At 40.1% G+C, this 17,555-nt stretch overlaps 1 protein-coding gene across 1 annotated transcript; it reads right to left on the bottom strand.

The window, feature by feature from the left end:
- Positions 1 to 11,212: 11,212 nt before the first annotated feature.
- On the bottom strand, positions 11,213 to 12,160 carry LOC112928993 (olfactory receptor 2G6-like). Its single transcript, XM_026010885.1, has one exon. The coding sequence runs from the start codon at positions 12,158 to 12,160 to the stop codon at positions 11,213 to 11,215; it is 948 nt and encodes a 315-aa protein (XP_025866670.1).
- Between the last annotated feature and the right edge of the window lie 5,395 nt (positions 12,161 to 17,555).

The raw sequence follows: 17,555 nt of genomic DNA, 5'->3' as shown, positions 1-17,555 counted from the left end.
TTTGGTAGAATTCCTCTGGGAAGCCATCTGGCCCTTGACTCTTGTGTCTTGGGAGGTTTTTGATGACTGCTTCAATTACCTCTCTGGTTATTGGCCTGTTCAGGTTTTCTGTTTCTTCCTGTTCCAGTTTTGGTAGTTTGTGGCTTTCCAGGAATGCGTCCATTTCTTCTAGATTGCCTAATTTATTGGCGTATAGCTGTTCATAATATGTTTTTAAAATCTTTGTATTTCCTTGGTGTTGGTAGTGATCTCTCCTTTCTCATTCATGATTTTATTAATTTGAGTCTTCTCTCTCTTCTTTTTAATAAGGCTGGCTGATGGGTTATCTATCTTATTAATTCTTTCAAAGAACCAACACCCAGTTTTGTTGACCTGTTCCATAGTTCTTCTGGTCTCGATTTCGCTGAGTTCTGCTCGAATCTTTATTAACTCTCTTCTTCTGCTGGGTGTAGGATCTATCTGCTGTTTCTTCTCTACCTCCTTTAGGTGTAGGGTTAGGTTTTGTATTTGAGTTCTTTCCAGTTTTTGAATGGATGCTTGTATTGCGATGTATACCCCTCTCAGGACTGCTTTTACTGCATCCCATAGATTTTGAACGGTTGTATCTTCATTCTCATTAGTTTCCATGAATCTTTTTAATTGTTCCTTAATTTCCTGGTTCACTCTTTCATCTTTTAGCAGGATGGTCCTTAACCTCCACATGTTTGAAGTCCTTCCAAACTTCTTGTTGTGATTTATATCTAATTTCAAGGCATTATGGTCGGAGAATACACAGGGGACGATCCCAATCTTTTGGTATCGGTTAAGACCCGATTTGTGACCCAGTATTTGGTCTATTCTGGAGAAAGTTCCATGTGCACTTGAGAATAATGTGTATTCAGTTTCATTTGGATGTAAAGTTCTGTAGATATCTGTGAAATCCATCTGGTCCAGTGTATCATTTAAAGCTCTCGTTTCTTTGAGATGTTGTGCTTAGAAGACCTATCGAGTATAGAAAGAGCTAGATTGAAGTCATCAAGTATAAGTGTATTATTATCTAAGAATGTCTTAAATGTGGTTATTATTTGATTGATATATTTGGCAGCTCCCACATTCGGGGCATATATATTGAGGATTGTTAAGTCCTCTTGTTGGATAGATCCTTTAGGTATGATATAGTGTCCCTCTTCATCTCTCACTACAGACTTTGGGGTAAATTTTAGTTAACTGACATAAGCATGGCTACCCTTGCTTTCTTTTGAGGACCATTTGAATGGTAAATGGTTCTCCAACTTTTTATTTTCAGGCTGTAGGTGTCCTTCTGTCTAAAATGAGTCTCTTGTAGACACCAAATAGATGGGTCCTGCTTTTTTATCCAGTCTGAAACCCTGCGGTCATTAAGGGGGTCATTAAGCCCGTTCACGTTCAGAGTTACTATTGCAAGATATGAGTTTAGTGTCATCATGATATCTCTTCAGTCCTTGTTTTTGTGGGTTGTTCCCCTGGACTTCTTTTTAAAGGGGAATTTTAAGAGTCCCCCTTAAAATTTCTTGCAGAGCTGGTTTGGAGGTCACATATTCTTTTAGCTCCTGCCTGTCTTGGAAGCTCTTTATCTCTCCTTCCATTCTGAATGAGAGCCTTGCTGGATAAAGTATTCTTGGTTGCATGTTTTTCTCATTTAGGACCCTGAATATATCCTGCCAGCCCTTTCTGGCCTGCCAGGTCTCTGTGGAGTGGTCTGCTGTTACCCTAATACTTCTCCCCATAAAAGTCAGGGATTTCTTGTCTCTTGCTGCTCCAAGGATCTTCTCTTTATCTTTAAGCTTAACTATTAAATGTCGAGGTGTTGAATGCTTTTTATTGATTTTAGGGGGGGAATCTCTCTATCTCCTGGATCTGAATGCCTGTTTCCCTTCCCAGATTAGGAACGTTTTTCAGCTATGATTTGTTCAAATACATATTCTGGACCTCTGTCCCTTTCCGCGCCCTCGGGAACCCCAATTAAACATAGGTTTTTCTTCCTCAAGCTGTCATTTATTTCCCTTAACCTATCCCCATGGTCTTTTAATTGTTTGTCTCTTTTTTCCTCAGTTTCCCCCTTTGCCATCAACTTGTCTTCTATGTCACTCCCACGTTCTTCCACCTTGTTAACCCTCATCGTTAGGACTCCTAGTTTGGATTGCATCTCATTCAATTAATTTTTAATCTGCTTGATTAGATCTAAATTCTGCAGTCATGAAGTCTCTTAAGCCCTTTATGCTTTTTTCTAGAGGCACCAGTAGCTGTATAATAGTCCTTCTGAACTGGCTTTCTGACATTGAATTGTAAACCAAATTTTGTAACTCTGTGGGAGAGAGGACTGTGTCTGATTCTTCTTTTGAGGTGACGTTTTCCTTCTAGTCATTTTGCTCAGTACAGAGTGGCCAAAAACAAGTTTTATTGGGAAAAGGAGAAAAAGAGAGAGAAAGAAGGAAAGAAAAGAGAAAAAGAGAAAAGAAAAAAAGAAAAGTAGAGAAGAAAAGAAAAAGAGAAAGAAAAAGAAAGAAAGGTGAAAAAAAAAGCTTGGGGGAAGCAAACAAATTAAAAAAAATAAAAACACGGGGGAGTATCTTCTGATTCTGTATGCTTTAAGTCCCTTGACGTCCCCTGGAACTGGTCCGTCTAGCTGGTCTTCTGGGGGTGGGACATGCTGTGCTCATTTTCAGGTGTTAGCACTTGGAGGAGCTGCTCTTCCCCTGCCTGGTGCAGGGCTCAGTGGGGGTTGTTCACCCCGTGAGGCCCCGGGAGGAACAACCCCAGTGGCGGGGCCAGCTCTGCAGCCCTGGAGTCAGCCCCCGCAGTAGCTCCGGGGCTCTCCGTCTGCAGGGCCTGGAGGCTCCGGGGCGGGGCCGCTGATCTGCTCAGCCCCGGGCAGGAGCGTCCTCGCTGTCCTGGGCCCTCCTGGCCTCTGCCTGTCCCGGGGGAGGCCGGATCCTGGGCTGTGTCTCGGTGCCCTGTGCTCCGGGGCCTGCGCTGTTGGATTCGTGCTCCCGCCCCGCAGCCCACTCCGTGGAGCCGCCGTCCGAGCCCCTCCGAGCTGCTCCGGGTCCCACCGTGCGCGCTGCAGCCCTTAGGGAGCTTGGCGCACTCTCCCGGGCGCAGGTGCCTGTTAGTGTCCCAGGGAGTTCGAGGGCATCCCCGCCCTCCTGGGTCCTGCTCTAACTCCCTGCGGGCCCCTTTCTGCCCGGGAAGGTTGTTGCAGCTCCTGCTTCTCCGGGCCGGGGCTCTCCTGTCCTGGGGACCCTCTCCCTGGCCTTAGCCCGGCTCCTCGCGGAACCCCTCCCCCTTGGAGGCCTTTTGTTTCTTTATTTCTTTTTCCCCGTCTTCCTACCTTGATAGAAGCGCGAACTCTTCTCACTGTAGCATTCCAGCTGGTCTCTCTTCAAATCTCAGGCCGAATTCATAGATTTTCAGGATGATTTGAAGTTATCTCGTAATTTGGTGGGGACAGGTGACTTGGGGACCCTACTCTTCCTCCATCTTGCCCCCCCTCCTTAATTTGGTTTTTAACTGATTGATATAGTTGGCTGCTCCAACATTAGTGGCATAAATATTTATAATTGTTAAGTCTCCCTCTTGGATAAACCCTTTGAGAATGATATAGTGTCCCTCTGCATCTCTTATGAAATTCTTCAGTATAAAGTTTAATTTATCTGATATGAGGATTGCTACCCTGCTGTCTTTGAGGACCATTTGGATTTTAAATGCCTTTCCACCCCCTCATTTCATTATGGAGGGAATGCATCTATATACACTCTTATAGACTGTATATAGATAGGTTTGGGGTTTCTTTTTTTTAGTGTGATACCCTGTGACTTTGGACGGGATTGTTTAGACCTGGCCTGCCAGGTGTCTGTGGAGAGGTCTGCTGTTACCCTAATACTCTTCCCCATAAAAGTCAGGGATTTCTTGTTTCTTGCTGCTTTAAGGATCTTCTCTTTTTCTTAGGAATTTGCAAGCTTAACTATTAAATGTCGAGGTGTTGAGCAGTTTTTCTTGATTTTAGGGGGGGATCTCTCTATCTCCTGGATCTTAATGCCTGTTTCCTTTTCCAGATTAGGAAAGTTTTCAGCTATGATTTGTTGAAATACACTTTCTGGACCTCTGTCTCTTTTGGTGCCCTCTGTAACCCCAATTAATTTTTCCCTTCTGAGGCTGTCATTTATTTCCCTTAACCTTCCTCATGGTCTTTTAATTGTTTTTATCTTTTTTTCCCAGCCTCCTTCCTTGCCATCAACTTGTCTTCTGTGTCACTCACTTGTTCTTCCACTGCGTTAACTCTTGTCATTAGAACCTCTAGTTTGAAAAAAAAAAAAAAAAAAAAAAAAGAACCTCTAGTTTGGATTACATCTGATTTAAATGATTTTTAATTTCAGCCTGATTAGATCTAAATTCTGCAGTCATGAAATCTCTTTAATCCCCTATGCTTTTTTCTAGATCCACTAGTAGCTTTATAATTGTGCTTCTGAATTGGCTTTCTGAAATTGAATTGTCATCCAAATTTTGTAACCCTGTGGGAGAGAAGACTGTTTCTTATTTTTTTGTGGTGATTTTTTTCCTGGTATTAATTTTGCTCAGTGCAGAGTGGCCCAAAACAAGTTGTACTGGAAAAAGTAGAAAAAGAGAAAAAAAAAAGAAAAATTAAAGGTGGTGGGGTGTGGGAACATACAGAAAACAAAAAATAAGGGGGAGTATCCTCTGATTATATATACTCTAAATCCGTTGACTCCCCTGGAATTTTCCATGGTGCTTCCTCAATGACTTGCTTTTCTCTGGTCCTAGCTGGTCTTCTGACGGTGGGAGCTGTTCTGCTGATTCTCAGGTGTGTGCCCCCCCCGGGGGCGTGGTCTGCCCAGCCCCCTGCCAGGTGCAGGGTTCAGTGTGAGCTGTTTATCCTGTGAGGCCCCTGCTTCCTGGTGGTCCCGCTCCATCCCAGGTACGAGGTGACAACAGGAGGAACAACAACAGTGGTGGTGGCCGGCTCTCCAACTGTAGAGTCAGCTCCAGCAGTAACTACCGCAGCTCCCATTTTGTAGGGGCCTGGATGCCACGGGTGTGGGGGCCACTGACCTGCACATCTCAGGGTGCCCGGCGGCAGGAGTGTCCTCCCTGCCCTGTGTCCTCCCGGCCCCCGCCTGTCCCGGGGGGGTGGGAATCGCCGGATCCTGGGCTGTGTCCCCGGCGCCCTGGGCTCTGGGGCCTGCGCCGCTGGAATCATGCTTCTGGCCGTGCAGCCCCCTCTGCGCGGAGCCTCCACCCGAGCCCCTCCGAGCTGCTCCCAGGTCCAGCCGGGTGGCTGCAGCCCCTTAGAGAGCTCGGCCCCGGGGTGTGGCGCGCTCTCCCCGGGGTGCAGGTGTCTGTTAGTGTCCTAGGGAGCCCGAGAGCATCCCCGCCCTCCTGGGTCCTGCTCTAACTCCCTGCGGGGCCCTTTCCCCCCGGGAAGGTTGTTGCAGCTCCTGCTTCTCCGGGCCGGGGCTCTCCTGTCCTGGGGACCCTCACCCTGGCCTTAGCCCGGCTCCTCGTGGGGCCCCTCCCCCTTGGAGGCCTTTTGTTTCTTTATTTCTTTTTCCCCATCTTCCTACCTTGATAGAAGCGCGAACTCTTCTCACTGTAGCATTCCAGCTGGTCTCTCTTCAAATCTCAGGCCAAATTCGTAGGTTTTCAGGATGATTTGAAAGTTATCTAGGTAATTTGGTGGGGACAGGTGACTTGGGGACCCTACTCTTCTGCCATCTTGCTCCACCTCCTCTGTGTGTTTCTTTTAACTCAGATATTTGACATTTATAGCACAAGATCTCTGAGGAAGTAAAGAGGGTAATAATAATTTGTGCATCTTAAAATACCTCTCATACCTTAAGCATAATACATAATTCTTATGCATTCTAAGTTCTCTTCAGGGACGCCTGGGTGGCTCAGCAGTTGAGTGTCTGCCTTTGGCTCAGGGCGTGAAACTTTGTCTGGGGATGGAGTCTCATATCAGGCTCCCTGTGAGGAGCCTGCTTCCCTCTCTGCCTTTGTCTCTGTGTGTCTCATGAAGAAATAAATAAAAATCTTTAATTAAACTTTTTTTTTTTAAAAATTAAAAAGCTCTCCTCAAATCCAGGGAAATGTTATACTTACAAAATTTATGCATGTCTGATATTTGTCTTTCTTCATTTTCTAACTGCTCCGTCTCAGAAGTTAACGTGACATACTTGGTTAAAAAGCAAATCAGTGGTAGGGTTAGACAACAAATGAAACTGCTTAGGAGATTCTTGCAAACTTTCCTGCCTGAGGTCTTTTTTCTGGCATCTCCATTCTTACTCACTCCTGAGTTAAATATATAGCATTCTGTGCTCATTAGATGTCAGAAAAGATGTGAGCACTTTTTCCTATTGGAAAAGACCATGGAAGGCACACAGGAAACTCAGATCCTTAGGAGATATTGAGGCGTTCTATACTTGCAGCTCCTAGTCTAGATATATTGCAAAGGCATAGAAAATTTAAAAAAAAAAAAAAAGAGCTTTGCTTGTTTCTAGTAAATGGATCTTTACCACGTTGTTTTCAGTTAATGTTTCATTAGCTGAATTAAGTATATATATAATCATCAACATATTGATTATATATGCTATAAGCTTCAACAGTCGATGATTTACTTTTTTACCCTACATATGTCACTGAGTCTCTCTTGTCCCTGTCCTGTCCCTGTGTTAGTCATTGAAGATGTAATAGATAGATAAGAAAGAAAAGAGGATTAAGATGAAATTTATGAATCTGAAGTCACTTGCATATGCTATAGGTAATTAAATATAGTTGAAGGAGATTGAAGAACTTGAAGCAAGGATAAAATAAATTATATTTGCACAGGATAAAATAAATGATAAAACCGAGGGTTTTTAAGAATATGATAAAAGATACAAACAATTAATTTTTGCCTCAGGCATATAATGATGAGTAACATATGTATATAAAGAAAAAGAACATTTAATTAGTTATTGTTCTATGAAAGCATTGTAGGATACATAGAATATATAAAAGTTCTAGTGGGAACTGAAACCAATTTCCATATGATATATGCTGTTATCTAGGAATAGAGACTTCTCTTTAAAATATAAAATATTTCACTTTAGAGCATATCATATATAAAAAAATAGGACTATGTAAGCACAATATATGGGATGCCTGGGTATCTCAGTGGTTAAGCATCTGCCTTCAGCTCGAGGTGAGATCCGAGTCCCAGGATCGAGTCCCACGTCAGGATCCCTGCATGAAGCCTGCTTCTCTCTCTGCCTATATCTCTGCCTCTCTCTCTCTTGTGTCTCTCATGAATAAATAAATAAAATCTAAAAAAAGAAAAAAAAGAAAAAAAAAGAAATCTTCTATACGTTTTCTCTGTTCCTTGGATTCTTCAGTATTCTGACAAAGGGCAGCATTTTCTTGCTTTATTATTATTTTTATTTATATTTATTTATTTTCTTTCTTTATTTTTTCTTTTAATAACAAATTTATTTTTTATTGGTGTTCAATTTGCCAACATACAGAATAACACCCAGTGCTCATCCCGTCAAGTGCCCCCCTCAGTGCCTGTAAACACATTTCAGGGGTGCTTGGGTGGCTCAGTATTTGAGTGTCTGCCTTTGGATCAGGTTGTGATCCCGGAGTCCTGGGATCAAGTCCCACATCAGGCTTCCCGCAGGGAGCTTGCTTCTCCCTCTGCTTTTGTCTCTACCTCTCTCCTCTATGTCTCTCATGAATAAATAAATGAAATCTTTAAAAATAAAAAAAGCTACAGTTCTGCCATTTCATAGTATTTGAAGGAATGTTGGAACCATATATGCATTACACCATTTTTTTCATTGTATAGTTTTTTAAAATGATAATATTGTATGATTATATAGCTAAGCAATATTGCCTTTTTCTTGTGGGAATAACATGGAAAACCATTTTAGAAAGTAAGTTGTTAATATGTGTAAATTGACTTATGTATCCCCGTTTTTGGCTTACCAATTGCATTTCTAAAAATTCCATATAAACATATAATAATAAACATAGTCTAAAAATGTGGAGGTGTACTCAATGCAGCTATTAATTAAAGAAAAAATGTAAACCCTTCAATAGTAAGGAAAAAATTAATACATTGTGGATTTTTTGATACTATTTAATCATAATAGAAAAGCTCACAATAATATAAATAAAAAAGATAATATAGAATTGTATATGTACCACGACAGCAAAAGCAATATAACTATACCATCTTAGAAAAACTTGGCATTACATTAAAAAAAAAGTAACTGGATTTAAAAAATTGTTTTCATTTTCATGAAGTCATTTTAGTAAACTTCCTTTCCATGTGTCTTTTGTTCCTCTTATATTATTTCTGCTTTGTTTTTGCAGGATTTGCCTATTATCTCTTTGTTGTATAGAATAGCATATTTAGCTATTTTACTGTATTTAATAAACTACAGTAGCAGTAATTTGTTGTGTATAGTAGTCATTTATTTTTTCCACAGAAATTCTTTTCCATATTCTGGAGGCCAAGAAAATTAAGGCCATTCCACCTCAAGTTTAGCATTAGCACAAGTACAGCCATCTTAGGCCCCTGTGAATAAGAGCTGAACTTTACAGGAAAAACTGCAGAATGTCCTTGGCAGGGAATCCCATATCAGAAAGACAGCAGAGCTCAGAATGCCCTCAGCAGAGAATCCCATATCAAATCTTAAGAAACTCCCCCACTCTTTCCCCCATATTGGAATGGAAAAAAAATCCACCCCCCCCATCTGAAAATCGTCTAGACCAGCCCATAAAAAACCAAGCAGTAACTCACTTTGGGGTCCAAGCCCCTGCTCTGCTGTGTGGAGTATACTTGGACCCAAGCTCAAGCTTGTAAATAAACCCTCATGTACTTGCATCGGTGTCAACTCCTTGGTGGTTTCTCGGATTCGCAATCTTGGGCACAGCAATATTACCCTTAAGTAAGTTTTAAATTTGTCTCTGCATTTTTATAGTAGTTCTTTGTAAATTTTGTATAACTTTTTAAATTAATTAATTTTACTTTTTTTACTTTAGTGTAGTAAGAGGAATCTTTTTTTTTTTCTTTTGGAGTTCAATTTGCCAACATATAGCATCCAACATATAGCATGTCACCCAGTGCTCATCCCATCAAGTGCCCCCCTCAGTTCCCGTCAGATTCCACATCCAGCATGATGCCCAATGTGAATGGGTTGAATTCACAACCTTGAGGTCATGACTTGAGCTGAGATCAAGTGTCAGACACTTGTCTGGGCCGCTCTGTTACTTTCCTTATTTCATATCTGGTTTCCTTTTCATTTTTTTTACAGTTTATTTTATTAAATGTAATCTTATTTGTGTCATGGATGCCAAATTTCATTTAAATACATTTATGTTCTGATGTGGGTTTTTTTTTTTTCCCTTGTCAAGCTTTACTGGGTATAAAGAAGTAAAGCTTCTATAAACATGAGGTTGCCTGTACAACTTCTCACCTTGCATATTATAAATGAAAGCTTGTGCTTCTTAACATGTCCCATTAGGTTCCCAAAACTTCCTCCATTAGTGAGTGTGTTATTCATATTTGAAAATTCTGGAAGGCAAATTCAACTAGTCTTTTATGCCTTTTATTTCTCATAAACTGAATATTCATTATTTCAGCTGCTACCAAGATGTTTACAGGGTATAAATTGCACAAAGTATTTTTTGGAAAGGCATCACTGATCACTGATTTACTCAGAAAATTTTCCTGATTTTTTATGTGTGCAGCCTTTTAATCTTCAAATTAGTCTTTGGAAGTAGACACAAGTCTAAATTTTCTCTTGTAGACTGTCAATGATATTTTAATACAAAGATGAATTTTAAGTGAGCCTCAGGTTTTTTTTTTTTTGTCGTAAGCTTCAATGACATGAAAAGTATGAGTACTTTTTATTTTCATTGATGTTTTGATGACTTCTTTTGCCTTGTGGGAGTCATAATAAAAAATGAGTAAGATTATAGATTAAATCAGTTTTTCGGGGATCTCTGGGTTGCTCAGTGGTTTAGTGCCTGCCTTTGGCCCAGGGCATGATCCTGAAGTTCAGGATCATAAAGATTTTAAAATCTTTTAAAAAAATCAATTTTTCTATACCTGTACAATTCTGCTAAAATACTTGAGATTGACAATTGACATATTTCACTCTCTTTGGACAGAGACAGAAAGAATGATGCACACTTTCTTTCACTTTCACTCAATTATTAAAATTCTTTCAAGAGAATGGGAATAAATAATATGTGAATTGATCAACTTTTTTTTAAAGATTTTATTTATTAATTCATGAGAGACACACAGAGAGAGAGAGAGAAACGGAGAGGGAGAGAGAGAGAGACACAGGTAGAGGGAGAGGCAGGCTCCATGCAGGGAGCCTGACGTGGGACTCAATCCCAGGTCTCCAGGATCACACCCTGGGCCGAAGGTGGCGCTAAACCGGTGAGCCACCAGGGCTGCCCTGAATTGATCAACTTAATAGAAGCTTACTTGTTTCATTGCTTTCACAATAAAGTCATAATTTACATTACAAATGTAATCAACATATCACAATTCTGAATTATATTTATGTTTTTCATAATATAAATAAGTTGATATAGTGAAACTTGTTCATTCTCTGGTTTAAACTAATGAGGAAATGGCTATATATGTTATTTCCAAGTTTGTAATGTATATATACGCTTATATATATATAATATGTATATATAAGACATGATATATAACTTATATATGTTATGTGTGTATAATACACAATGTGTGTGAAAATGTAGAAATAAAGTTATGTTTCATCTTTTACGGAAATATATATTATAACACAATTCTTCACAGAGGGTGAGATGAATATCATTTCAGGTACGTTAGGGAATGTAAGTAACATTTCAGTTGAGCTTTTAGGAATAATATACCAGATAAATATATATTACAGAGTGAAATGGTTTGTGAATGAAAGTGGATGGCATGGATGAAGAAGAGCAGAGTTTCTGTAAACATAGGATCTTGGATTCATGCAAAAAATGCTTGGGAAGAATGAAACACTCTTGTGACTGGAGTATGTTAGCTTCTTACAGAATTCTGTGGTTTTACTACTCCTTTACTACTACTCCTGTATTATGTCCAAGTATTCCAGAACTTAGAACAAACAATCCATGCGCTAAGAACAGCCACTAAGATCATACTTAGGAGTCATGTATTTTTTGAAACTAAAACATTTCTCATCACCAGTGTTCTCAAGGCCCCTTTCACATCTTTGTTTCTCAAAGTATAGATAATGGGGTTTAAGACTGGGGTGACTATGGTGTAGAAAAGAGAAACAAACTTTCCCTGGTTTTTTGAGCTACTTTTGGCTGGCTGAAGGTACATAAAGATGATGGTTCCATAAAAAATGATGACCACAATCAGGTGGGAAGAACAAGTCCCAAAGGCCTTCCGGCGCCCTGTTGCTGATTTTATCCTCAGCACAGTTTTTGTTATAAAGCCATAGGAGACTAAGATGAGTGACACAGGGACAATTAGAAAAATCACACTGGCCACAAAGAGTTCTATTTCATTGATTGTTGTGTCCACACAGGCCAGTTTGATGAGCACAGGAACCTCACAGAAAATGTGGTCCAGTTTGTGATGACCACAAAGGGGCAACTGCACAGTAAGGGAGCATTGAATTAAGGAGGTGATAAGACCACTGAGCCATGCTATGATGGCCAGGGAAGCACAAAGCTGAGGATGCATAATAGTTGTGTATTGCAGAGGCTGGCAGACAGCAGCATATCGATCATAAGCCATGACTGCCAAAAGAATACATTCAGAGGAACCCAACCCCATAGCCACATAGAGCTGGGCCACACATCCACCATAGCTCATGTTTTTTTCTTTTTTACTCATGGTAACCAGCAACTGTGGGGCAATGCTGGTGGTAAAGCAGATGTCCACACAAGAGAGATTGCTTAGGAAAAAGTACATTGGAGTGTGGAGTATGGGGGCTAAATAAGACACCAAAATGATGGCAGTGTTCCCCAGAATATTCAAGATGTAGAAAAGCAAAATTATGACAAAAAGGATCCTTTCTAGTTGGGGATCATCTGCAAATCCCAGCAGAAGAAATCCCATTTCAGAACTGTTGTTGCTTTCCTCCATTGTCCTGTAGATTTCAATTTGTAAAAGGATTAATATTCTGGAGAAAGAAGACGATAAGGTGAACAGTGGTAAATTGTGGTGTTTCTAATATGATTATCTTCCTTTTATAACATTCAGCCATATTGTAAAGACTGATAACACTTTTCTCAGTGTATGATAACACTTTTCTCAATTTTCTTTGACAGAAAGTACCTCCTTTGTCATTTCCTTCAGCACATTTCACTCCTTCAAATGGGAACAACACTCGTCCATCTACAATGGATTGTAGCAATGGATGGTAACACCATCACAATACCCTCACTTGTTTACTGCCATAGCCTGAGAGGGTAAGTATATGCCCTCAACTTTTCTTGGAGAAATATCTTTATAAACTTAGTGATATTTATTTATAAGGCTCTATCCGTTTTGGTTTAATCCTCCTTAAACATTCTGCCATCACATATTTTAAAATTATACAATGGCAGACAGATATGGAGGAAGCATGAAGAAAATTAGCACTTAGGTGACTTTGGAGAGAATCTGGGTTAGTTATTGGTAGTGATGGTACATCTCAGGCATGAAAAAGACTTTGAAATGATATGTAAAAAAAAAAAAAAAAAGAACTGCTGAAAAGATGATCTTGAAGAGAGAGAAGAGAGAGCACATGAAAACCGAATTACCATCAACTTGGGCCAGTCATTGTTTTAAACACTGGAATTATGTTGACACAGAGTTTGAGCTGGTGATATTTTCTAACTAAACGACCATACAGCAATCTTACATACACATATTACTTTATGGCTTCTCTTCACTTCCCACCTCCATCTCTTCACTTATCTCATTTACAGTTATTTTAAAATATATTTTGTGATTATTGTAGCTTACTTTTCAAGAGCTTTTGGGTAAGTTTGAGAAGTGGTTACCTTGGCTGTCTTCACTGAAAGTATTTCCAATTAAAAAAAAAAGAAACAAAACAAAATGAAAACCTTCAGATCTTTTTTTTTTAAAAACCAAATATTACCCACCTGGGTGCCAACCCCCCCCAACAAGATAATGGGTGAGATGGAGTAGGAGGACCCTGGGATTGTGCCAGGAGCACAACCAGATAACTATTAGATGATCCTACTACATACCCTAGAAGTTGACTTCAAGACTAACAGAAAAAATTCAACACCTGAAGGAGAGAAGAGACCACATTGAAGAAGGTAGGGAATGCAGAGACGTGGGTTATGACAGGAATGAATCATGAGTGCTGTGGAAGTGAAGGAATCATGGTCATGGGGAAGGGTGAGAGAGAGGAAAACACAGGGGAATGCATAAGAAGAACATTCTCCCAAAACCATCAGCTTGGAAAACAGGAGGGTCTGGTTTTCAAGAGTTCTTGCAGGAAGTAGGATTTAAAGCCTGGAGGGTTTTTTACCCCCATTTTTTAAAAATTGGAGTTCAATTTGCCAACATACAGAATAACACCCAGTGCTCATCCCCCCAAGTGCCCCCCTCAGTGACTGTCACCCAGTCATCCCAATCCCCTGCCCACCTCTCTTTCCACTACCCCTTGTTTGTTTCCCAGAGTTAGGAGTCTCTCATGTTCTGTCACCCTCACTGATATTTTCACTCATTTTCTCTCCTTTACCCTTTATTCCCTTTGACTATTTTGTATATTCCACAAATGAATGAGACCATATAATGTTCTTCTCTGATTGATTTACTTCATTCAGCATAATATCCTCCAGTTCCATCCACGTTGAAGCAAATGGTGGGTATTTGTCATTTCTAAAGGGTGAGTAATATTCCATTGTATACATAAAACACATCTTCTTTATCCATTCATCTTTCGATGGACACCGAGGCTCCTTCCACAGTTTGGCCATTGTGGACATTGCTGCTATAAACATCGGGTGCAGGTGTCCCGGCGTTTCACTGAATCTATATATTTGGGGTAAATCCCCAGCAGTGCAATTGCTGGGTCATACAGCAGATCTATTTTTAACTCTTTGAGGAACCTCCAGAGTTTTCCAGAGTGGCTGCACCAGTTCACATTCCCACCAACAGTTTAAGAGGGTTTCCCTTTCTCCACATCCTCTCCAACATTTGTGGTTTCCTGCCTTGTTAATTTTCCCCATTCTCATTGGTGTGAGGTGGTATCTCATTGTGGTTTTGATTTGTATTTCCCTGATGGCAAGTGATGCAGAGCATTTTCTCATGTGCTTGTTGGCCATGTCTCTGTCTTCCTCTGTGAGATTTCTCTTCATGTCTTTTGACCATTTCATGATTGGATTGTTTCTTTGCTGTTGAGTTTAATAAGTTCTTTATAGATCTTGGATACTAGCCCCTTTATCTGATAGGTCATTTACAAATATCTTTTCCCATTCCGTAGGTTGTTTTTGAGTTTTGTTGACTGTTTCTTTGGCTGCGTAGAAGCTTTTAATCTTGATGAAGTCCCAATAATTCAATTTTGCTTTTGTTTCCGTTGCCTTTATGGATGTATCTTGCAAGAAGTTGCTGTGGCCAAGTTCAAAAAGGGTGTTGCCTGTGTTCTCCTCTAGGATTTTGATGGAATCTTGTCTCACATTTAGATCTTTCATCCATTTTGAGTTTATCTTTGTGTATGGTGCAAGAGAGTGGTCTACTTTCATTCTTCTGCAAGTGGATGTCCAACTTTTCCAGCACCATTTATTGAAGAGACTGTCTTTTTTTCCAATGGCTGGTCTTTCCTGCTTTGTCGAATATTAGTTAGCCATAAAGATGAGGGTCCACTTCTGGATTCTCTATTCTGTTCCATTGATCTATGTGTCTGTTTTTGTGCCAGTACCACACTGTCTTGATGACCACAGCTTTGTAGTACAACCTGATGTGATGCCCCCAGCTATGGTTTTCTTTTTTAAGATTCCCCTGGCTATTCGGGGTCTTTTCTGATTCCACACAAATCTTAAGGTGACTTGTTCCAACTGTGAAGAAAGCCCATGGTTTTTTGATAGGGATTGCATTAAACATGTAAGTTGCCCTGGGTAACATTGACATTTTCACAATATTAATTCTTCCAATCCATGAGCATGGAATATTTTTTCATCTCTTTATGTCTTCCTCCATTTCTTTCAGAAGTGGTCTGTAGTTTTTAGGGTATAGATCCTTTAACTCTTTCGTTAGGTTTCTTCCTAGGTATCTTATGCTTTTGGGTGCAATTGTAAATGGGATTGACTGCTTAATTTCTCTTTCTTCAAGCTCATTGTTAGTGTATAGAAATGCCACTGATTTCTGGGCATTGATTATGTATCCTGCCACGCTACCAAATTGCTGTATGAGTTCTAGCAATCTTGGGGTGTAGTCTTTTGGGTTTTCTATGTAGAGTAAAGAGGGGGAGTTTGACTTCTTCTTTGCCTATTTGAATGTCTTTTATTTCTTTTTGTTGTCTGATTGCTGAGGCTAGGACTTCCAGTACTATGTTAAATAGCAGTGATGAGAGTGGACATCCCTGTCTTGTTCCTAATCTTAGGGGAAAGGCTCCCAGTGTTCCCCATTGAGAATGATATTTGTTGTGGAAAGCCTAGAGTTTTAAAGGTTAGCAAGCTTGGCTGGAATAGAGCTCAGGAGGTACCGCTCTGCTCCAGAAGAGAAGGCAGACAAACACCTTGGGGCACATAGCATGGAGAATAGTGATCTGAAGAATGTCTGGGGACACACAGGGGAAGATTGTTTGCTCTTTTCCCAGAGTGTTCAGGAAGATGTTTCTCCAGGAACAAAACTGCTGTCATTTCCCTCTCCCTCAGCATAAATACAGAGCCACATGTGGGAAACAGTGCAGTGCTCACAACAGTTGCCTGACTTGGGTACACTAGGACCCACGTCCCTGTGCTCTTAGCAAGATTTCCCTTCTCAGTCAAGTTTGCCTTAGTCCCAGCAAAGTGGGCCTTGACAAGACCAGTACAAACCCCTGTGCATACCATGTCTCTTGACTAGAGGGCTCTGCAGGACTCAATTCTGATGGAAGTGGTGTCAGGTCTCATTTCACATGCGGACCAGACCACATCTACTTAAAACTAACCACATTAAGGCCAGGGACCAAACACTGCCCACAATGACCAGCTTGAAGGTTAGGGCAGCCACAACACAACAACATAACACACAGTACACACCAGAGATTCACTAAAGCACCAGATCCTGGACACTGCATAAACTCATCTTCATAAAGCCATTACTCTCAGGAACAGGAGATATAATTGGTTTTTCTAACACAGAAAAGAGGGTAGAGACTTAGGTAAAATGTCAAGATGGAGGAACTTATCCAAAATGAAAGAACAATATAAGGCCACAGCCAGAGACCTATTAAAACCAGGTACAAGTAACATGCCTGATATATAGTTTAAAGCAAAAATCATAAAGATAGTCTCTGGGCTTATGAAAAGAATAGAAGACATTAGGGAGATCCTTACCACAGAGATAAAAGAGCTAAAAAAGAATCAATTAGCGATGAGATATGCAAAAATGAGATTGGAAACAGTTTTCATGCAATGAACCGTAGGCTGGAGGAAGCAGAGGAACAAATTAATGATATAGAAGACAAAATGGAAAATAATAAAGCTGAACAAAAGACATAAAGAGAAATTATGCAATATGAGTATAGATTTAGGGAATTCAGGGATTCCACTAAACATAATAATTTTCATATTATGTTCCTATGTTCACAGGAATTCCAGAAGAAGAAGAAGAGAGAAAAGGGGTAGAAAATGTATTTTTTTTCCACTAAACATAATAACTTTAATATTATGTTCCTATGTTCATAGGAATTCCAGAAGTAGAAGAAGAGAGAAAAGAGGCAGAAAATGTATTTTAGGAAATAATAGTTGAAAACTTCCCTAACCTGTGGAAGGAAATAGACACTCACATATTGGAGCCACAGAGAAGTCCCAACAGTATCAATGAAAGCAGACCAATACCAATCATATTGTTGTTGTTGTTTTAAATTTAAAAGTTTTTAAAATTTATTTTTTTATTGGAGTTCAATTAACCAACATATAGCATAACACCCAGTGCTCATCCTGCCAAGTGCCCCCCTCAGTGCCCATCACCCAGTCACCACAACCCCCCACCCACCTCCTCTTTCACTACCCCTTGTTCATTTCCCAGAGTTAGGTGTCTCTCATGTTCTGTCACCCTCACTGATATTTTCACTCATTTTCTCTCTTTTCCTTTTATTCCCTTTCACTAATTTTTATATTCCCCAAATGAATGAGACCATATCATGTTTGTCCTTTTCCGATTGACTTATTTCACTCAGCATAATACCAGGCATATTGTAATTACATTTGCAAAATATAGTGCTAAAGAAAAAATCTTCAAAGCAGCAAAACAAAAGAAATCCTTAAATTACAAAGGAAGTCCCATAGGTCTATCTGGAGATTTTCAACAGAAACTTGGC

This window comes from Vulpes vulpes, chromosome 7 (assembly GCF_048418805.1).
Source record: "Vulpes vulpes isolate BD-2025 chromosome 7, VulVul3, whole genome shotgun sequence".
In the NCBI taxonomy this organism is placed as follows: Eukaryota; Metazoa; Chordata; class Mammalia; order Carnivora; family Canidae; genus Vulpes; species Vulpes vulpes.
The sequence above is the reverse complement of the archived record's forward strand: the minus strand, read 5'-3'. Positions and strand labels throughout refer to the sequence as shown.

Bases quoted from the DNA above. Each gene is read 5' to 3' on its own strand.
- LOC112928993 (XM_026010885.1), bottom strand. From the start codon at position 12,160: ATGGAGGAAAGCAACAACAGTTCTGAAATGGGATTTCTTCTGCTGGGA.